The sequence below is a fragment of the Vipera ursinii genome (assembly GCF_947247035.1).
Source record: "Vipera ursinii genome assembly, chromosome: 2".
Classification (NCBI taxonomy): Eukaryota; Metazoa; Chordata; class Lepidosauria; order Squamata; family Viperidae; genus Vipera; species Vipera ursinii.
The window spans coordinates 21,543,627-21,567,219 of record NC_139513.1 but is presented as its reverse complement, the minus strand read 5'-3'; the positions used below and the strand labels follow the sequence as shown (position 1 = coordinate 21,567,219).

The 23,593-nt window shown below is 42.0% G+C and overlaps 2 protein-coding genes across 5 annotated transcripts in view; one reads left to right on the top strand and one right to left on the bottom strand.

Moving 5' to 3' along the window:
• DDAH2 (DDAH family member 2, ADMA-independent) overlaps positions 1–23,593 on the top strand; it is a 285,750-nt gene that overhangs the window by 202,902 nt on the left and 59,255 nt on the right. The window lies entirely within an intron of this gene.
• Positions 803–22,231, bottom strand: LOC310636756 (sperm acrosome membrane-associated protein 4-like). Its single transcript, XM_083356858.1, has 3 exons — positions 21,501–22,231; positions 5,504–5,617; positions 803–4,077 (listed from the first exon to the last, which is right to left on the bottom strand). Exons 1-3 carry the CDS (start codon positions 21,550–21,552, stop codon positions 3,866–3,868), a joined length of 378 nt encoding a protein of 125 aa, XP_083212984.1. The 5' UTR covers positions 21,553–22,231; the 3' UTR covers positions 803–3,865.

Below are 23,593 nucleotides of genomic sequence, written 5' to 3'. Positions count from 1 at the left end.
GCTGATGCGGCCCTCAATGAAATTGAGTTTGACACCCCTGACCTAGAAGGACTGACTCGTGAAAACATGGCTCTATTTCAGTTCATAGTTGCCTGGATTCAAAGAGCTTCTGAATCCAATATACAAATATTTAAATATACATCCACCTCCTTGTTACATTTCACATCTACAATCTACAAGCAGGTAGACTGTGTTTTCTTTCACCTCACTTTATATTTATGTGAACTTTCTCAAATTGCCTTTTTGGCCTGGGCTCAAGCCCGTCTTATGTGACCATTGCTTTAGCAGCATCTCTGCTTCCTGTCCTTCTAGGTTTTCCCCTATTATTCTATAATGGGTATCTTCTAGATGTCTTGGACAAGAAGTGCCACAATCTCACTCAATAGCAGAATTGAGTACAGTGATAGGACTTGCCCAAGACATCTGGTGTGGCTGGCTCGGGAATTCTGGGAGTTGAAGTCCACAAGTCATAAAGTTGCTGTAGTTGCCCACCACTGCAACAGAATAACAGAGTTGGAAGGAGGTCATCTAGTTCAACCACTTGCTCAGGCAAGAAACTCTGTGCCATTTCAGACAAATGGCTGTCCAATCTCTTCTTAAAAACCTCCAGTGTTGGAGCACCTACAACTTCTGGAGACACTGATTCTTTGTTCTCACTGTTAGGAAATTTCCATCCATTGCTTCTGGTCCTGCCTTCAGGTGCTTTGGAAAATACGCCTGCTCTAAAGGGGAAGTTTCTTCCTATATTTTAGGAATGCTGTAAACATACCAAAGTTGGTGTGGAAAAGAGAACACCCAAATGTGTGGAGGACTCATGTTTATTTTTACAGAATACAGGTATACATATCTACTCAGAAGTAAGACTCATTAAGTTCAATGTAACTTGCTTCCAGATGAGAAGGAATAAACATACAGCCAATAGACCTTATTTAGAACAGTGGTGCACTTAGGTTTTCCATGTAAATTCTTCTCTTTCAACTTAAAATGTAGCCAGAATGAATATTTAGTTTTTGTTATGGAAGTGCTATTGCTATATAGTTTTTTTCCCCCATGGTTTGAAAGCACATTTTGAAATTCTAATATCAAACAAAATCAAAGCAATTTTTAAAAGTAAATATACGCACACCAATCTCTCTGTTCCCTTTCAGGGTAAGCCATGTCATATAAAGTGCAGAAAAGTAAAAAGTAGTAAGCAAAAGAAACTAAAGGCCAAAAAGAAAATGAAATGAATTTAATTTACACAAACACCATTCCTTAGACCAGGGATAGGCAACCTTGGCTCTTTTATGACTCATGGACTTCAACTCCCAGAATTCCTGAGTCAGCTATGCTGACTCAGGAATTCTGGGAGTTGAAGTCCATGAGTCATAAAAGAGCCGGGGTTGCCTACCCCTGCCTTAGACCTTTCCATTCTTCCAACTATCTTTGCTTCTATCTCATCTATAGAATTAATCCTAAATTGCTTTCTGTTTTACAAGCCCCTTTTTGGGGGAAGATCCCATCTTAATATTACATCAGATAAAAGTTTTCATTACCATCATAGACCAATCTATACTTTACTTTATAAATTGATTTATTCTCACTAATGAGGAAAATGAACGACGGGGCTTAAAGAGGCTTCTGTGACATTTGAACAAGTATTTGGAAAACAAAGAAAAACTCCCCACAAAACTTAGGGTTCTTGGCTGCAGGTACTGCTACAACTTCCTAAAATTCCTTGATGTGATTTATGGTTTGCCCTGTAGCAGATCCAAAAGATCAGAAGGCATTTTCCCAATTCCACCTCTGAGCACTAGGAAATCAACGGTTGTAGGATGCTTAGTTTGATTCATTAAGTTGAGAAACGGAAAGCAGGAAGAAAACTGTACCAGTTTTACAGATTATTTAGTTCGTCTTGCTTGTCCAAATTAGTATGAGAAGAAATCTGTCCAGCTTGCGTTCTAAAGCAAATTGAATTAATCTGAACTTTTAAAATGAAGAATGGAGCTACTATGTATGCTGGTATCTAAAATTCAATGGTTGTTTTCACAACTCAAAAAAAAAGCACAAGGATGTACACATGTGGGGAATGTACGTGTAGAAATGTATTATATAAAAAAAATCCACAGTTACTTATCTGTATTTTTTTTTTTAAAAAAAAACTTGTACTGTGCTGGAGAAAGTGTGTGTATGCAATCTATATATTCAGAGCAAAGGTATAACAAATGTTGACTTTAAAACAAACTGGCAAACTGATGTGGAAATAGGAATAATTTTCAACACAAGAAAAAGGAAAAAAAAATGGGTCAAGGCAAAGCAGACGGGTCACCCGTCTTCCAAGTAACTCCAGGAAGCAAATACAGGTAGTCCCCGACTTACGACAACTGAGCCTCAAATTGCTGTTGCTAAGCAAGACAGCTGTTAAGTGAGTTTTGACCCATTTTATGACCTTTCTTACCACAGTTGTTAAGTGAATCAGTGTACTTAAGTTAGTAACAAGGTTGTTAAGTGAATCTGGCCTCCCCATTGACTTGGCTTGTCAGAAGGTTGCAAAAGGGGATCCCATGATCCCCCGGGACACTGCAACCCCTCACATTCTGTTGCCATGTGTCTGAATTTTGGTCATGTGGCTGTGGGGGACGCTGCCACAGTCGCAAGTGTGAAAAACGGTCACATGTTCCTTTTTTCAGTGCCACTGTAATTTTGAACGGTCGCTAAATGTTGTAAATTGAGGACTACCCGTATTATAGATTTGGGGGAAGCCAGAAGACAAGGCAGAAGTGCTTGAATGGACCTGCTGAATTCAGGCAACCGAATGTGGCTGGACATTGCAGGAGTATTTGGGGTCAAAGGCAGAAATGTCATCATATATAGGGTTAAATCCAACTCTCCTTCCTGAATGGGTGTATGCAGGAGTCGGGGAACATAGCCTCTCCTTTATAGACTGCTATGTATGCAGCCTTTAAAACATAACCGGCTCAGGGGCAGCCCAAAATAGCAGCCCTTGGCATATTTTCATCAGCTTCCAGTGAGTTGCTTGCCTTAGAAGACCTCTCTCGCTGCTGCTGCTCAGCTTCCAAGTATCTGCCCAGGGCCACAGGCATGCCAGAGATCATATTTCTTCAATGGAATGAAGGGGGGGGGAGAGATGGAAGGGTAAAAAAAATTGCTTTGGGGGACTCATCCTCCATTGCCTTATCTCCCTCATAGACATGACACTGTCATCAGGAGAAACGTTGGGAGAACGAGAAGGTCCCAGCCATGCCGAGGAAAAAAGCACAACTCGTGATCCTATTTGGGGAAAATCCTATGAATTGAGGCTTTGGACGGTTGGAGAGAAAACGCACTCTGGGCTGAAAATCTAAAATAATAATAATAATATACAAAGCTGGCTAGGCAAAAGCTTTTACTACAGGAGGAGGAAAACGGTGTAAAATCTCAAAGGGTGAAAAAGCTTAAAAAGGGGCTGAAGGGAGGTGGGTATCAGTATTTCTTGACCATGGGTTGTGGGACTACTGGAGTTGTAATTGGTCTAACACTAGTTGCCCAACCCTGTTTTAAAGAGAAGCTTTCAGAAGGTGAAAATAAGTGGAAAAGGAATGGGAAAGGTAGAAGGCAAAGACAATGAAAAAAGAAGAGAAGAGGCTTCATTCAAATGCTCTAAAAGAGAGGATATGCCTTCATTAAGTCACAGAGGCATTTCTGAATAAAAAGGAAAGGCGAGAGTGTCTATTTAATACAGTGCTTGATTGGATAAAACTACTATCCTCTGTGTGACTGGAGCTCCGTGGACGTTACTTTCAGGTAAAAAAAAAAGGTAGAAGGAACCCAGACTTAATCTTTGGCACCTTCTAGAGTTGGTTTTCTCTCCTTCTTGGAAAGAGGATTAGAGGAAGCGAAGGAGCCAGGCTCCTGCGATGGCCAGAAGCATGGGCAGAGAGATGTGAGCAGAGGGCAAGGTGGCCCCCGAATTGCAGAAATCGCCGTTGCAGCACTTGTAACTGGTGACATATTTGATGCCTGCAAAGCTGTCAGTATCATTCTTGCCACATTTATCCGGTACGACGCAGTCCTTCTTCTTGATGAGCTTCTGACCAGCTAGGTGGAACATCAAAAGAAAGAGAGTGAGAGGTATGTATGGATAATGGTCCCTGTCACCCATACAAGACACCATTATTGCATTGTTGGGAACAAGCAGGGCAGAAAGCAGAGCAGACCTGACTGATATTTTAATATATCAGTGTTAGAGACCACCCATCTCACTCACTGCTGCAAAAGTCACAGCTAGGCAGGAAGGAAGGGTCAAGCGGGGAACTAGCTTTGAGTCCCTGCGTAGTCTCCAAAAGCATAAGACTAGTTCCATGCTTGACTCCTCCTCCCTATCAGGTGTTTCACAGAGTGATTCTGGATGGTGTTATTTTTTATTATTATTTTATTATTTTATTTTATTTTATTTTATTTTATTTTATTTTATTTTATTATTTTATTTTATTTATTTTATTTTATTTTATTTTATTTTATTTATTTTATTTTATTTTATTTTATTATTTTATTTTATTTTACTTTACTTTACTTTACTTTACTTTACTTTACTTTACTTTACTTTACTTTACTTTACTTTACTTTATTTTTTTTATTTTTATTTTATTTTATTTTATTATTTTATGTTATTTTTTGTAAAATTTATAGGTTACCCATCTTACCTGAGGTAATTCTGGGTTGCGTACAGTCATAAAAATTAAAAATTATATGCTGCCGATCTCACTGTCAAGTGATCTGGGCGGCTTGCAATGTCAAAAATAGCAATATAAATGAATTAGAAGGTTTGAAAACATGAAAAAAACATTAGGTGCTAAAAAGTTAAATCGTTAAAATTAGCAACATTAGAAGGAGAATGTGGAGGCAAAGGACCAAGGCGTAAATAGGGTGGAGGTGGGATCTTCTCTTATTCTACTAGCCACCTCCAGAATGGGATGTTCCCATTGGAATCCCAAGCCAGCTGGCAGATTAATGAATATATATACATTTAATATATAAATAAAACAAGAGTAGAATTATTAAAATTTAAAAGGCAGGGGGAGTGTCTAGCCAACTCTGAGCTTGTATGCTTCTCTGCAAGTCCTATGTGGACTTGCACCTCCACTGCACCTTTGGAGGAGAAGATATTGCAAAGGGGGTCCATGTGAAGTAGATATTGCTAAATGTTACAAATCCACACCACTTGAGTCTAAAATACTCAAAACTGAGTGGGTCTTTTGTTGAAAAATTTCATGTGGCTTTGTCGGTCTATAACAGACAAAAGATAGTTCAACAGATGAACCAAATGGAACATTTTTAATGCATTGCCTGATGTTGATTAGGAAACTCAGGGTTGTTTATTCCACAAATAGGTTCTATGGGGACCTATTCAGAAGTATTATTCCAAGAAACAAAGTTATACCAGATAAACGTTCCTGGGGAAACAGCCTAGATGAAGACAGGAAAGAAATTACAAAAATAAAAACAAATAAACAAAAATCCTTACCAGCAGTTCCCTGGATGGTAGCACAAACTTCTCCGCTTTTACAGGTGACCGTTGAAGTGTGACAGGGTAAATTGAAAACAGTGAATGAACACTTTAGACATTGAAGAGCAGATCCTGAGATGCAAAGAAAAAGGTTTTTTTTATATAAAAAGGAGGGAGATGAAATTCACAATACTATGCGTGCCACCCCAATTAAAAAATAATAATGACTAGAACTGGGCTCCTGCCCATCTAGATTCAAGTAGATTAATAGGTACCACTTCAGTGGGAGGATAACATGGTTCTATGTACCTTTGGTGTATAGTCATGCTGGCCACATGACCATGGAAATTGGCTTCAGACAACACTGGCTCCCTCAGCCAAGAAACAGAGATTAACATTGTGCCCTAGAGTTGGACATGACCGGACAGGGGAAACCTTTATTTTTACCTTAGAACTGTGCAAGAAATACCATATAGGGCAATTACTTTTTGTGGTTGCATTTAATAACACAGCAAAATGTGGATGCAGATCATCCAAAAGCACACAACTTAATTCCCTTGCAAACTGGGATTAGAAGGCAATGTGATGAGGTTTCAAAATCATGGTCCTATCTTGACTTGTCCGCCTTTGAGCTATAGGATTTAACCGCATGCGGCAAAAAGTGCTGCTTTCAGACAAACGGTTGCAGTGCAAACCCTGACTGCCCACAAGGAAGATTTATTTATTTCTCCTTGGGAATAATTGTACCAGTGTTATTTGTCAGAGGTTGGTAAGTTGGCAGCAGGAATAAGAAGATGGGAACAATGTAGTCAAAGAACAGGGAAGCTGGAACTGGCAAGATGAGGTTTTATTTACTTATTGATATTTATTTATTAAATTTACTTGTGGTCCATCTTGTATTGAAACGACTCTGTTTCATTGTCTGCTAATTGCAGGTGCTTGATTAATGCTCAGTGGGTTAGGACGCTGAGCTTGTCGATCAGAAGGTCGGCAGTTTGGCTGGTCGAATCCCGAGTGCCGCGTAACAGAGTGAGCGCCTGTTACTCGTCCCAGCTTCTGCCCACCTAGCAGTTCGAAAGCACGTAAAAATGCAAGTAGAAAAATAGGGACCACTACGGTGGGAAGGTAACAGCGTTCCGTGCGCCTTTGGCGTCCAGTCATGCCGGCCACATGACCACGGAGACGTCCTCGGACAAGCGCTGGCTCTTCGGCTATGAAACGGAGATGAGCACCGGCCCCTAGAGTCGGAAACGACTAGCACGCATGTGCGGGGGAACCTTTACCTTTACCTTTATTCTCAAATGCAGGTAGTCTTCTAGTTACGACCACATCTGGAACCAGAATTTCCATTGCTAAGCAAAGCGGTTGTTAAGTGAGGTCGTGCCCAATTTTAAGATACTTTTCACCTTGGTTGTTAAGCGAATCACTACAATTGCTAAGTGAAGCATTAAGGGAACCCGGCTTCCCCCATTGACTTGGCTTGTTGGAAGCCAGCTGGGGAAGGTTGCAAACAGTGATTACATGACTGCAGGACGCTGCATGCTGTTTGGCCAAATGCCCACATTTTGATCATGGGACCAAAGGGGATGCTGAGCCAGTTATAAGTGCAAGGATGGTTGTTATCTATTTATTTTTTCAGTGCTGTTGTAACTTTGAACCATCACTAAACAAAGACTATAAATCAAGAGCTACTTGTTTTCAAAGATTTTTACGGGTACAGGTATGTAGGTCTTGGCGTATTCAGGTCTTTTCCCGTGTAAGATTGATAGTGTCTTGGCAACGTTTCGATGAGGTCCCACTCGTCATCTTCAGGCTGGTGTCTTTGGCTTCGCAGGAAGCTGAAGACACCAGCCTGAAGATGACGAGTGGGACCTCATTGAAACGTCGCCAAGGCACTATCAATCTTATACGGGAAAAGACCCGAATACGCCAAGACCTACAAGAGCTACTTGTGCGTATACACTATTGAAACACTGACGTCTACGTTGGCTTGGGCATGTTGTGAGAATGGCTGATGGTCGGATTCCGAAAGATCTCCTGTATGGAGAACTAGTACAGGGAAAGTGCCCCAGAGGGAGACCAGAGCTGTGATATAAGGATATCTGCAAGAGGGAACTAAAGGCCTTGGGAATGGACATTAACAGCTGGGAAACCTTGCTCAGGTTGGAGGCTAAAGTTGCAGGACGGCCTTCTCCAATTTGAAGAGACACTTGTGCGGCAGGCTGAGGCAAAGAGGCAGTCCTGGAACCAGCAAAATCTTGGGGCTGGACATGGGACAGATTGTATCTGCCCTCAGTTTGGAAGGGACTGCCACTCTCGAATTGGCCTTTTTAGCCACACCAGATGCTGCTTTAGGACCTCTTTCCAGAGCACGATACCATCGTCTCTCCAGACTGAAGGATGCCAATGATGACTTGTACGATATTCAAGTTAGATTTTTCCCCCCAGCATCTCTTACCATTTAGCTCAAGGCAACCCAAGCATTACAGCAGTGGTTTCTTAAACTGTTTGATTACCCCTTTTCCCAGGCTTGATTGTTGTCCCCAATTTGGGACTGAGCCTAGTGCTGAGGCCAATGAAGAACATCAGACACAAAGTTCAGGTTTTCTTTCCTTTTATTTAAACGCTCCAAGAAAAGGGAACCAAAATGGCCAAAATGCCAAGGAACCTTCAACTAGAATTAAGAAAGCTTTATATATTTTCACTAAAGCAGAAGGGGGGGAATAAGGCAGGATATATAAGGAATACCATCTAATAAACATTTTAATAATGATCTAACAATTATTCTATTAGTCTCTAGCCATCCCTATTCCTAAGCCTTGGCTATTGAATGCTTCACGAGTTACCTAATACACACTGTATTTGGCTCCAGGCCATCCCTATTCCTAACTTCTAGCTGAGGTCTGCAAGATGCCTAGCTCTTTGTTACTTTCATCGGCTTTCTAACCACCCAGAATTGTTACAAGCTTTACATGCGCATATTCCCTGAGAATAAGCATTCCTTGTTCTTGCCAGACAATTACAGGCTTCCCTCTCTCCTTTCAAGCGTATGCCATAACCTTGCTTTGTTTTAGCAGACAGCCCATCACAGGTAATGCCATTATCCTCATCAAAAAAGCTTAGACTTGGTTGTTTTACACCAATATCTTGGCAGCCATAGTGCCAAACTGGATCCTTGACTCACAAACAAGCAATTACATTACTTCATTATCCTCAGGATATGCCCAAATGATCCCCCTTGTAAATTACTTGGCAAGCTGATAATTACCTCCTGTTTTAACACCCATTGAGCTACCGGGTAGACAACCTTTTTTGGATAAACATCTTAATGGATCTTCTGACACCTGAATACTTGGATTCACATGCCTTATTGTGTTTCCCACAACTCAGTTTTCAGAGTTCGCACAGCACACGGGCCACACGGCCTGGATTCATCCAGTTGGGCTAAAATGCAATTGAATTGTGAGCATACCTATAGTGGCTAGCCAGATGCCACAATGCAATCCAAGCACTGGAATGGCTGGATGTGCTGTTTACAAAACAAAGCAAAACCAAACAAAAAGCAAAATAAAACATCCTTTACTGCAAGATTGTTCTGTTGTGGGTTCAGCTGCAAGCTCTAAGAGAGTGGAGTTTGTGGCCCACCCAGTTAGCAGCCCCAGGAAATCAGGCAGAGCAAAACATATAGTGAGTTTCAGTTTAAAATAAGAGCAATTTTAAATTTGCAAATGTGCACATGAAATGCAAACATGCATTCATTTTTGTGGTGAGAGGTGGTTGGGGGGAGGCGGGTGGCCACCTTACCACCAGCGCAATGAGGCTACAGAATTTCTGGGTTCCTAGAAATCTCTGTTAGAGAGTGCAGAGAAAAGCAGAATAATAGAGTTGGAAGGGAGCTTGGAGCTATTTGCTCAGGATGGTATAAGGTTGCATCACATCGTGTGCATGCACATTTCCCTGCTCCTCCCTTTCCCTCCAGGCCGCCAAGCCGGAAAGGTTGGGAAACTCTGGACTAGAAGACCTTCAAGGTTCCTTCCAACCTTATGATTGTATGATTTCTATAAAACTAGGATTTTGCTCCTGGGGAGGAAAGCTATGGCAAATCTAGACAGCACACTAAAAAGCAGAGACATCACCCTGCCAACAAAAGTGCATATAGTCAAGGCTGTGGTCTTCCCAGTTGCAATGTATGGCCGTGAAAGTTGGACCATAAGAAAGGCTGAGCGCCAAAAAATTGAGGCCTTTGAACTATGGTGCTGGAGAAGATTCCTGCGAGTCCCTTGGACTGCAAGGCGATCAAACCGGTCAGTCCTAGAGGAGATCAACCCTGACTGCTCTTTAGAAGGCCAGTTCCTGAAGTTGAAACTCAAATACTTTGGCCACCTAATGAGAAGGAAGGACTCACTGGAGAAGAGCCTAATGCTGGGAAAGGTTGAGGGCAAGAGAAGAAGAGAATGAGATGGCTGGATGGAGTCACTGAAGCAGTAGACATGAGCCTAAATGGACTCCAGAAGATGGTAGAGGACAGGAAGGCCAGGAGGAACGTTGTCCATGGGGTTACAATGGGTCGGACACGACTTTGCAACTAAGAACAACAGGATTTTGTGACACACTACTTTAAAGCATGACAGTTTTATACTGCTGACCTGATCCACAGCTCTGCTTCCTCTGAACCCAGTGCTTTGAAAGGCAGTTAACAAGTCTGGGCCAACAATATCTCTTGCCAATTTTGATGGCATTTTGCAAGACAATAAGCACTAAAGAATTCACACACAGTCTTTCTTCCAATCCCCCGCTCCCCACCCAAACACAGCCACACATATTACAGTATAAACGCCTTTCAAACATTCTGCTTGAAGTTTATTTTATTTTTTTAACACACAAAGGAATTTTTAAGAGGATTGAAAACAATACCAATATTAGAAGAGAAACAAAGAAAATAAGGAAGAATAATGAAGTAAGAAAGAAAATAGAAATAGAAAAAAAGTAAAGATGTTAAAGAAGTGGCTTTTTGATCTTTTCAATAGTAGCTGTAAATGTGTTTATATTTTACTGTCTAAAAATTACATGTCTGGAGTTTATTATGCCGGCACTTTTGTCTATGTTTTCAGAATAACAATGGTATTATCCTCTATTTTTCAGTTTTAAATGGTTTCTTCAGTAATTGTGTTATTTTGGTTTCGTCTATGCTTATATAGAAAATGAATGAGAAATTAAGTCCTAATAATGCAACACTTTTCATCCTATAATAGTTAAATATCTATGGAGATTGACACTTATCCAGGTCACAGTTGTTCCAAAGGTGCTTTTTCAAAAGGCAACTGGACTTCCTTGGTTTTTACTTGAAGACATTTCACTTTCCATCCAAGAAGCTTCTTCACTTCAGAACTGAAAAAGCTTCTTGTATGAGAAGCAAAGTCTTTACCCCCCGTGGATAGGGCTCGCAACTTGGGAGTCCTCCTAGATTCACGGCTTACCTTAGAAGATCATATAGTAGCCGTGACTAGGGGGGCTTTCGCTCAGGTTCACCTGGTGCATCAGTTGCGGCCCTATCTAGACCGGGATGCCCTGTGTACGGTCACTCATGCGCTCGTGACCTCTCGTCTTGACTATTGCAATGCTCTCTACATGGGGCTTCCCTTGAAGACCACTCGGAGGCTCCAACTGGTACAGAATGCGGCCGCGAGAGTTGTCTTGGGAGTTTCCCGGTACTCCCATGTTACACCTTTGCTCCGCGACCTGCATTGGCTACCAGTTGTCTTCCGGGTGAGGTTCAAGGTCTTAGTGATGGTTTTTAAGTCCTTACATGGCATGGGTCCGGAATACCTCGGGGACCACCTGCTGCCGGCGTCGACTCCCCTCCGCCCTGTGCATTCCCACAGAGAGGGCCTCCTCAGGGTGCCTCCGGTCAGAGAATGCCGGCTGGTGGCCCCCAGGGGGAGGGCCTTCTCTGTGGGCGCCCCAGCTTTGTGGAATCAACTGCCGGTTGAGCTCCGGATGGCACCAGATCTTCGCTCCTTCCGGCGCGGGTTAAAGACCCATTTATTCGAACAAGCTGGCCTGGCCTGATGGGGAGTTAACTTAGGGTTTTAATATTTGTATATTCTTACTGTTTTATTTTGGGCAATAATTTAATTCTTTTTTAACTTTTGTACTTTTGTATTTTTATTATATGCCCTGTTCACCGCCCTGAGTCCTTCGGGAGAAGGGCGGTATAAAAATTTAATAAACTATAACTAAACTATAACTATAACTTCAAGGAAAAACAAAGAAAGTCCAGTTGCCTTTTGGAAAAGCACCCTTGGGTCCTATAATACTTCTTTCTTCAGTTATAACCACAATATGATCTCCCATGGATTCTTTCATAAAATTTGCTGTTGGAAAAGAAGAAGTCAGCCGAACTGGTTTTATTTCTCCCAGTTACATATTTTGCAGAATACAGTCCAATCTAAGTTCACCATTTTTATTTTTATTTTTAAAAAAATCCTAGGCCGTGTTGTTTGAGCAAGAACCCTATTTTTATTCTGAAAAATGGTCTCCCAGTTTTGCTTTTCTGCCAAGCAAATCTTCCCTCAAAAAGTGAAGAAGCTAAAATCCCAAATCTTCATTGGTGTTAGTGGAAGACAGACAAATATCTAAAAGTACATTTACAGGAAGAATCACACATGCTATTTGTTCTCTGCTGGAGCAAAGCAAACGGAGCAGAGGGGTTTTTTTGGAGCCTGTCAAGAGTAGCTGGAGCAAATTTGGAAAAACAGGAACAAAATGAAGGCCCAGCCTGGAAAAAATAACGCTGCTGCAAACCACAGCTTTTCAAGGAAAACAAACTCTTCCCAAAACCTCTGAAACTGCATTTCCTGCTTGCTTAGACCGCCTGTTGTTCATCTGTGTAGTGTGTCCTCAAATTGAAGGATGAGATGGGAGGAAGAAGAGAACTTGAGCTGGTCACACCACTTTTTCCTGCTTTCAGAAAAAAGAAGAGGAGATGGTGTATAAACGGATATCCTGCACACCCTGCTGGATCTGTGTTTTCATTGGGGAATGTCCCAACCAACAAGCTAGAGAGCGTGAACAACCAACTGAGGTTGCATATTGAAGACTATCTATGGTATATTGTTATCCCTCCGTGTCTTTCAGCCATTTCTAGTCTTCCAATCTTGTCCTTTGTTCTTCCAATCTTCTGTCATTGATGCTGGTCCACAAAAAGACCCTTTTTAGAGGACTGTCACATTGTAAGGGTGGGTCCTTAAAGGAAAATAGGCTATGCATATTTTTAGTGTCTTAATCATTCTCAAATCATTCTCAAATAAAGTAGATCGCAACCTACTACTTGATAAGATAGAAAAATGTGGGTTAGACAGCATCACCACCAGATGGATTCGTAGCTGGCTGACGGGCCGTACTCAGCGTGTGGTCCTCAATGGAACTGCATCTACATGGAAGGAAGTGTGTAGTGGGGTGCCCTAGGGCTCTGTTCTGGGCCCAGTGCTCTTCAAGATCTTCATTAACGATTTGGATGAGGGGATAGATGGGGAACTCATCGAATTTGCTGGGTTGATGGTCTAGTACAGGGGTGTCAAACTCACCATGTCACATGACGTGTTGTGATGTATCATGACTTTTTTCTCATTGCCGGAGCTGGGGTGGGCATGGCTTCTGCATGATGCAACCGGCCCATGGGCTGGCAGTTTGACACCCCTGGTCTAGTAGATTCTGCTCTAGGAGTTGGGTGGTGCTAGATGGTTCTATCTAACTTCATGTTCCCATGTGCTAAGATAATTAAGACTTATCACTGGGCGCAGAATTGACAATGAAGAATATTCTGCGGTATCATAATTGCACAGCTGAAAAAACATGTCTACAGGGACTGGGTTCCTATTCTATGGCTTATCCTGATGACTAAATTAACCCATGTTCTGAGTTCATATAATACATCAGACCACAAGCTAACCAAATGGCCTGGGTTTGCACAACTTGGTACGCCATGGAAACAACACCCTGTTATTAAGATGAAAACAATGCTTAGCCTTACAACTGTGCAGTGCTTTGGATTCAGTCTCCAAAAGGTGCTTCTGAATGCAAAGAAGAGCATTCACAAAAGAGAGCAGACACCACATCTATCTGCAGCACCTTAAAGTTCAACAGAGGGCACAATTCCTTTGGGATGTTACAGGCCAGTGCTACAAGGGCACTTCAGAGCATTTTATGGAGATCGAATTGGAACTGCTGCATATCTGTAGCTCACATACTGTTGTGAATTCTATAACTGTTATGGTTCAGCATGTGGTGGGAACCAACCAAAGTTGGCTAGCATTCTATCTTCTGGATGTCTATGATCTGTTTCTTGATTTTGTATTCTTGCTTTTAAAGTGTAGGCTGTTCAAAGTCCCTTGGGGTTGGATGTCCTCTAAATTGTTTAATTAATTCAATCCATCTAGGGCAGGAGTCTCCAAACTTGGCAACTTTAAGACTTGTGCAATTCCCAAAATTTCCCAGCCAGTGGAATTCTGGGAGTTGAAGTTCACAAGTCTTAAAGTTGTCAAGTTTGGAGATCCCTGATCTAAGGCATTAATCTAAGGATGAAGATGGTTTTGAAGAATACTTTCATATTATTAATTCTTTGACAACCTATGTCATGTATACCATTTTTCAGTCTGAAAAAAAATATCACCCATCTGCATATAGAAATCAATATACCCATCAAAATGCATCCATCAAAGGGCCTACAAAACCTCAACTCAGGTAGTCCTTGAGTTGCAACCATTTGTTTCATGACCATTTGAAGTTAGAACGGCACTGAACAAAGTGACTTATGACCGGTTTTCACACTTACCATTGTTGCAGAATCCCCACAGTCACATGATCAAAATTTGGGCACTTGACAACTGTCATGTATTTATGATTGTTGCACTGTTTTGGGGTCATGTGATCACTATTTGTAACCTTCCTAGCTGGTTTCTGAGAAGCAAAATCAATGGAGGAAATCAGATTGGCTTAACAACTACATGTTTCACTTAAAAACCACAGTGATTCACTTAGGAACTGTGGCAAAAAGGTCATAAAATGGGGCACAACTCAACTTAACAACTGTCTTGCTTATCAGCAGAAATTCTGGGCTCAGTTGTCATAAGTCAAGGACTATTGGTACTTCCATAGTTGCATCTTCTTCCCAACAGCCATAACAAACATGCCCTAATCTGCAGATCGATTTTTTTATGGTACATGTGACTATTCTTAGCCTTTTCTGTTCCCTGATGTAGATACTATTTATGTCAAGACTTCATAAAATTTCAAGTTCAACCACCAGAGTTTCCTCAAAGGATCCTGGTAGTAGTAGTTTGGAAGGAATTAGTTTGAAGGGACATCCCACGATAACCCAGCCCCTGACGACTACAATTCCCAGCCTTCCTTTGGGAGATGGAATAGCTATTTTAGCAGTTCATCTCTACAAGATTGCACATGCATCTTATTGTACTCTTCTGATTACACCATCTAATCCAGGGGTCCCCAACCTGTGGGCCACGGCCCACTACCGGCCCACGGCCTGATGGCCACCCCCCCACTCACATTAGCGCTGCCACGAGTGTCCCACCTGCGCTAGTGCCGCCCCACCCCTGAGCATCCCATTTGTGTGCGTGTGCATGGGGCTCATTTTTGCATGCGCACATGCGCGCGGCCCATTTGCACACACACACACACGTAGCGGTGCCTGTTTCCCTTTCCGGGCTGCCAAATCAAAAAGGTTGGAAACCTCTGCTCTAATCCGTGTAAGACGGTCTGCTTTTACTTACTTATTTGCTTTCACCACAGGAGTGAAGAAAAATATTTTTTCAAAAATGTCGAACAGCAGGGTGTGGCTGTGCCTAATAGGAAAGACTTAACCATTGGGTTTCATTAAATGTGAGCAAAAGAATTACACAGTAAAGTGCCAAAGAAAGAAAGGGTGGGTGGGGTTTTATGTGTCTGAACTATCAGTAAATATACAGCTTTGCCGAATTTGGGGAAAAGATCATGCACTCAGCTATCTATTGCCCTGTACACCGCCCTGAGTCCTTTGGGAGAAGGGCGGTATAGAAATTAAATTATTATTATTATTATTATTATTATTATTATTATTATTATTATTATTATTATTATTATTATTATTATTATTATTATTATTATTATTAATATTATTATTATTATATGATGGGATTTTTTAAATTGTTTTTTTTTATTAAAGAGTTTTACAAAAACAAAATTTTACAATATATCCCCAAATCCCTCCCACCCCAAACCCCCCCACTTCCCCCCCCCACTTCCCAGAGCTAAATACAGGATTATAGTTACAATAATCATATTCTAAATAAAAATTATACATAATATACAATTAACCAAATTCATAATGCGCTTTAACTCCCCTTAACATAACTACAAACAATGCACCAATAATAATATGCCACTAAAATCTACTCATAAGCTAAATGGTACTTTTTAGTCCCATATTTGTTTTGAATATAATTTATCCATCTCCTCCAAACTGAAATATATCTTTCCTGTGAATGATCCTTCAGATAAGCAGAAATCTTAGACATTTCTGCAAGATTCGAAACTTTAAACACCCATTCTTCTACAGTGGGCAAACAATCCTTCTTCCAATATTGTCCCACCAGTAACCATGCTGCCGTTATCATGTTCAACATCAAGTTAGTTTCTTTAACATCACAATCTACAACAATGCCCAATAAAAAGGGATTTTTTAAATTGTTAATGACAGCAAATAATCAGGTCTGGGGTGAATGCACTTAAAGTTATGGAAGCAAGGAAAGAAACCAGTGTTCTTTTGCGAAGTGAAAAATGGGCTGGGGAAGTTGTGTGTGGGAGAAAAATGCAACTTATGAAACTTCTGCTAAGGGATTTTTTCAAGAGCGTGGTTGGCATTCCTGTTGCAAGGGTGAGGACCCAGGGGCGGGAGGGTGGGTAAATCTTTGGAAGAGTTAAAATATAGGTAGTCCTCAACTTAGGACCACAATTCAGCCCAAAATTTCTGTTGCTAAGTGCGACAGTTGTGAAATGAGTTTTGTCTCATTTTACAACCTTTCTTGCCACGGCTGTTAAGTGAATCACTGCAGTTGTAAAGTTAGTAACACGTTTTCTAGAGAGGCTATCCTTGACATACAACAGTTCATTTGGTGGCCTTCTGAAGTTACAATGGCACTGGAAATATTGATTTATGACCATTTTTCTCACTTACAACCTTTGCAGCGTCCCCATGGTCAAGTGGTCAAAATTCAGGTGCTTGGCAACTGATTTACATTTGTGATGGTATGTCCCAGGGTCATGTGATCATCTTTTAACGAGCAAAGTCAAATTCATTTAACAGCTGTGTTACTAATTTAACCATTGCAGTGATTCACTTAACAAATGTGGCAAGAGAAGTCATCAAATGGAGCAAAACTCACTTAACAAACTTCTCACTCAGCAACATAACTTTTGGGTTCTGTTGGGGTCGTAAGTCAAGGACTGCCTGTATTTCTACATTTCAGCTGAGCTCAGGGGAAAGGTTTGGTCCTATTTATGCTTACAAAGGGAAAAGTGACAATGTCTATAGCAAAACATATTTTGGTCTTCTCACAGAACAATGATAGAAGAACAAACTAGGCATTAATGGATTTTCCTGTTATTCATATCAGTGCCAGATCCAGAACAATTACCGTAGATCTCACACCCCTATGAAAAATTCATGGCTCAGGGTTGGATGCATCTAAATCTTGCCTGCTTTCCACCTGTTTTTCATCACTGGTGAGTGGAAACAATTTGCTGTTCTCGCTGTTTCTACTTGAACTGTTGAAAACAATGATCTTCTTTAGAATCGCTGGAGGAGAACGGGAGTGCCCAGCTTTCATGGTAACTCTTGCATCAGGTTTAAAGAGGGGCAAGAGAAAACCGTCCTCATCCAGTGATTACACGGTAAATACCGTAATGCTACTTCTCTTGCCAGTTGCCATGAAGGACCTGCAATCCTTATTTATCAAGGGCAGAAGAACCTCACTCAGTACATTTTGCTTCTTAACCATTCTTAGAATTAGGTAAACATTTGACTTTGACTTAGATTGCCAGGCAAAGAAAGGCGGGTGTTGATAACATTTTGGGTTGGGATATCAAAGATCTAATTTCAGGCTTTCATTGAGTCGAACCTGAAGATTAGTATTTGGGCACTGAAATTCTGGCAAGTACCGAGGTGTATGTGCCTTTTCACAGCAGGAATCCATCGACTGGCTAAATCTGACTGACACTGAAGACTGAGAGGGAAGCACTGGTCCAAATTCACCTGTCCAGGTTTCATGCCTAGAACTCATGGTCTCCCGGTTTCTAGCCTGGTGCCCTAACCACTAGTCCAGGGGTAGGCAACCTTGGCTCTTTTATGACTCCTGGACTTCAACTCTCAGAATTCCTGAGCCAGCACAGCTGATGCAGGAATTTTGGGAGTTGAAGTCCACGAGTCATTAAAGAGCCAAGGTTGCCTACCCCTGCACTAGACCATCCTCCCTCTCCTTTGAGTTTAATTATTTATGTGATCTCTCAAATATCAAGCTTGAATATCCTGCTCTGGTAGACCAGTAAAAGTTGCTTTATAAAGTTCCTTTGAGTTAAGCTGGGGTGGTGCAGTGGTTAGAATGCAGTAAAAGGTAGAGGTAAAGGTTTCCCCGCACATGCGTGCTAGTCATTTCCGACTCGAGGGGCCGGTGCTCCTCTCTGTTTCAAAGCCGAAGAGCCAGCGCTTGCCCGAGGACGTCTCCGTGGTCATGTGGCCGGCATGACTAGATGCCAAAGGCACATGGAACGCTGTTACCTTCCCACCGTAGTGGTCCCTATTTTTCTACTTGCATTTTTACATGCTTTCGAACTGCTAGGTTGGCAGAAGCTGGGACGAGTAACAGGCGCTCACTGTTACGCAGCACTTGGTTTTCAACCCGCCAAACTGCCAACCTTCTGATCGACAAGCTCAGCGTCCTAACCCACTGAGCCACCACGTCCCTTTTAGAATGCAGTACTGCAGGCTAATTCTGCTGACTGCCAGCTGCCAGCAGTTCTGCAGTTTGATTCCCACTGGCTCAAGGTAATTCAGCCTTCCATCCTTCTGAGGTCAGTAAAATGAGGAACCCAGATTGTTGGAGGCAATATGCTGACTCTGTGAACTGCTTAGAGAGGGCTGTAAAGCACTGTGAAGCGGTATATAAGTCTAAATACTATTGCTATTGCTATTAATAAAGATAAAGGTTTCCCCCTGTCCAGTTGTGTCCAACTCTACAGCACGATGCTCATCTCTGTTACTTAGCCAATGGAGCTAGCATTGTCTGAAGGTACTTCTGTGGTCATGTGGCCACCATAACCAAATGCTGAATTACACAATACACTGTTACCTTCCCATTGAGGTGGTACCTATTTATCTATTCACATTTGCATGCTTGGCAAGACCTGGGGTGAGGATGGGAGCTTACCCCATCTTGCAACACTTGGGTCTTGAACATAGGCTGTCAGCTTAACCACTGAGCCTATTGAGTTAATAGTGAATTCAATATTTTGAAATAAATTGGTAGGAGGATCCATCCCAGTTCTGCCAATTTGTTTAATGTTCAGATCACAAAACAAAAGAGATTTCCAGAGGCTTTGTTTTCACAAACAGTGTAGCACCATAAAAAAGAACATTCCTTGTTGACGAATTAACATTTTTGTTGTATCATCAACATTCAGACTCCATTTCAAGCGCAATTCTTTCCAAGAGAACACCTGCGCATAGGTTAAAATTTACAGTATACCCCAAGTTGCAGATTAATAAAATTCAGGATGCTTTTCAGACTGAAGAAAGAGTCTAAAGAGTCTTAAGTAGCCTCTCTCTATTTGTGGGATTGGGTGTGTCACATTTTTTTCTAGGACATTTTGCAAAACAATTGCCCCAGATTTCCCCCAAGCAGAATAACGAGGACAAAAGTTTGAGGGTATCTTGAGTTTTTGGTGGGAAGGGCTGGGGTTAGGAGGCAAAAAGGCACAAAACCGCTTTTAAGCCAAACCATACCCTAGTTGTAAGGCTTCTTATGTAAGAAGGTTGTTGTTTACAAGCAGAGCATGGCAGCTTGCTTCAAAAGAATGGCACATGGAGCTCCAAGGCGAGTTTAGTGACCTGGGTTATACCACACCCATATCCACATGAAAGCTGGAAAAGATATTTGCCAAAAGACCCCTTGCCAATACTAATCGTGCAGATTAGACCACAGCCCACCAATTTATTACACAGATTGGAACTGGGATTCCATGTACGCTCCCTGCTTTCGTTTGGTGGATGTAAAAAATACAGTTTCACACCCAAACAAATTTGATTGCTCCAAGCTTGTTTCTCTTGCTACAGCCAGAGAAAACTGTGGATGCAAATCCTTCCCCGGGGCAAACAGGCTTCTTTGATTATCTAGCCTGTTTCTTTACGATATTATTAGTCTGCAGGCAGAGATATTTTGTGGCATGTTGTTCAGTTATGAAACTATTTCTCAGGCTGTCATCTGACCATCTTAAAAGAAGGTATTTATTCACGCATAAGGCAAAGCCAGCATTTACAAAGCACTGCGGGGAGGTTGGAGCAAGAGAGGCAAATAAAAATTTCTGTCTGAAAGTTTGGGCCCTGTGAGGTTTTGCGTCTAGATCACCCACCCCTGATCTATTTTAAGCTGCAGGTCATTTGCTATAAAGCTGATCTGCTATTTGGGATAAAGTTCTCAAAATATTTTTTTCTCTCCCCGTGATGGATTTAAGTCTTACATTGACTTTTGCATATTTCATAGGCGTTTGGCCAGGAGAAAACCCGTTTGGGCTGCCTTCTACTTCCAATTTCACCTGGGTTTTTTTTTTAAAAAGAAAAATGAATCTGTTGCACAACAATGGCTGTTGCTCTTTATTAATGACACCAAACGCTACATCAATTTAGTGTGAAACAATGATATTTTCACTTCCTTGTATATACTGACACACACACACACACACACACACGTGCACCCCCAACCCAGGTTTCAGGCTTCGCTGAATGCAGTTTGCAACTCAATACAAAGTATGCACTGAAGAGAAAAGTGCACTCAAAATATGTGTGTGATAACAGAGCGGGCAGAGAAAAATTATACGATGCTACAGAAGCTTCTTTCCAAATGTATGTATTAAGAAAAATGTAGGCAGACATGCGCATATTAATTTATAAAGACATATTATTTTTAAGAACAACCCAGAACTGAGAGAGAATAAAGGTGTGGGGAAAAAGGAGAAGCGGGCATCTTGCTTCCATCCTTGTTTTTGAGAAATAGCTACATTCTTTTTTTCTATATAAATATAATAAATATAATAAACTTAAACTTAATAAATATAATAAACTTAAACTTAAACTATATGAGGGCTTATTTCTTTGCATTTCTTACTGAGATGAGAGAGAGAGAGAGAGAGAGAGAGAGAGAGAGAGAGAGAGAGAGAGAGAGAGAGAGAGAGAGAGAGAGAGAGAGAGATAAAAACCAGCCGTTTGAATTTATTGCTCAAACTAAAGAACCATAGTTACCCAGGGTCCCTAGCTCCACTACTCAAAGTTTATAAGGCTAAGGTTACGACAATGCTCTTGTATGGAGCAGAAATTTGGGGTCTTTATTCAACCACAGCTTTAGAACGAACACAGTCCCAGCATCTGAGATGCATTTTGGGTGTAGATCCAAGAACATCTGCTGCAGCAGTTAGAGCTGAATTGGGAATTCATACAATTCAGGCATTATCTAAAAATTATCTACTGAGATGAGAGAGAGAGAGAGAGAGAGAGAGAGAGAGAGAGAGAGAGAGAGAGAGAGAGAGAGAGAGAGAGAGAGAGAGAGAGAGAGAGAAACCAGGCAAGAACCAAACTAATAGAAGGATGAGAATAGAACGAGAAAAAAAAAAAGAAGTGAGGGGTAAGGAGACGAGAGGGTCATAAGGCAAAACCACGGAGCTCCGCACCGCGACGGATTGTCCCTCTTACCAATAGAGATACAAGCCAGAACCACAGCGCATAGCCCAAGGAACTTCCCCATGGTGAAGTTGATGCACGGACGGATAGACGGGTAGCGATGTTATTGTAGCCTGGCGACAGCTCGGAGTATCTGAAGTCTTCTCCCCCTCCCGCCCTCCCTCCTATCTATATACCCACGTGATACGCTCCACCTTCCTCAGCCCGAGTTGGCCGTCTGGGTGGGTCCGGAGTAAGCGGCCATCCTTCGGCTGCGAGCGTGATCCTTGGAGGCGGAAAAGTCACACGGAGAAAATGAGTCAGAAACGGGCAGAGAGGGGTGCATGGAGGGGGGGGGGGAAGAGAGAGGGAGAGAGAGAGGGTGAAAGAAAAAGAAAGGCTGATAAAAGAAGAGGAGAGAAGGAAGGAAGGAAAAAGGGGAGAAGAGAAGGAAAGGGGGAAAAGAAAGTCAGAAACGGAGGGAAAAAGAGAAAAAGGAAAAAATACAGGCAAAGAAAAGAGAGAGAGAGGGTGCAAAACGAGAGAAAGAAAGAGGGATAGAGAAGGAAAGAAGGAAATGGAAGAGGAAGGAAGGAAAGGAAAGATGAAAAACAATAGAACAATTGAAGAAAGAATTCCAGTGGAGAAAAGAAAAGCAACTAATTCAAAAAGTGCAGCCTGGTAGGTTACACTTAGCTAGATCTTCAGAGCTTTCTTGAAGGCAAACAAGCCTGGATCTCTACGGATTTTGAGGGAATATTGCTGTAGAACAGGGGTGTCAAACTCAATTTCATTGAGGGCCGCATCAGCATTGCGGTTGACCTCAAGGGTCCGGGTGGGCGTGGCCTACTGGGTGGGCGTGGCTAGAGTGCGTATGGCCTACTAGGTGGGCATGGCCAGCTCTACACTGTTTGCATCAAGGGTGGCTATGGGGGCCTGGGCAGGAGTAGGACAGATCTGAGGGTCTCTGGAAGAAGGAGGGTCTCTGGGCCAGGGCCAAGGCAGTGGGGGCCGTTCCCTCACTGTTTCCAGGATGGCTTCGCGGGCCACATGAAACCACTTCGCGGGCCGGATCCGGCCCCCGGGCCTTGTGTTTGACATGTCTGCTGTAGAAGCTTTGATATTAAAGGCACATTTCTGGATCCGATTGGATCTTAACTGGAAGGGTAAACATAATGGGAGGTAGACGATCCATGTTTAATCTACAGTGTACTCAGTGGTGGGATTCAAATATGTTAACAACCGGTTCTCTGTGTGGATGCTGCTTCCGGAAGTCCATTCTGGGCCTGGGCGACAAAGAATTAGCTACTGGTTCAGCCGAACTGGTGCGAACCGGCTGAATGCCACCACTGAGTGTACTCTATAGGTCTTTACAGATGAAAAGTAGCACCATGAACTGCATCCAATAGCTACTGGTAACTGCACTGCTGTGTTACATGGATGTACTAAGCTATGCCCATAACTATTCACATTACCACATTGTGGACAAGTTGCCGCTTCTGTGTGGTCTTCAAGGGCAGTCCCACAGAGAGTGCATTGTAGACCAGCTGGGGGATTCTGGCAGAAAGAAGCGATCTTGTTAGCTTTGGTCTTCCTCTGCCAGAATTTCAGTTCACCTTTCCAAATTGTGTCATGTTCTCTATTAGCCCAAGTGAAACGTCTTGAAGTAACAGCTTACTAAGTTCTGAAAACGCTCTTGTGAGATAAGCAAGTTTCGATAGCCACTTGCAGGTCAGGAATGACAACCCCAGAGGGTGTTTCATTCAAGCACAGTCCCACAACTCACAGAAAAAAAAGTTTTAACAAGACAATCCCCTGACCACAGAATAGTAAAGCAAATATATGCACTTGGAGACACTGGGGGGGGGGGGGAGAATCTGATTAGAAATCCTGCTGTTGAGAGACTTAGTTTAAATTCAGAATTAAATGACATCTTGAATCACATTATCCAACTCTTAACTCTTTCAACCAAGATGTCCAGCTGCCTTTTGAAAAGCACCATTGGGACAGCCATGACCTGGATGATTGAGAATCTCCATAGTCCTTTGAATTAGGATCCTTTGAATGAGAAGTCAATGAAAAATGGTTACTAGCAGATTCATATTCTTTATTCTAGAACAAAAGCC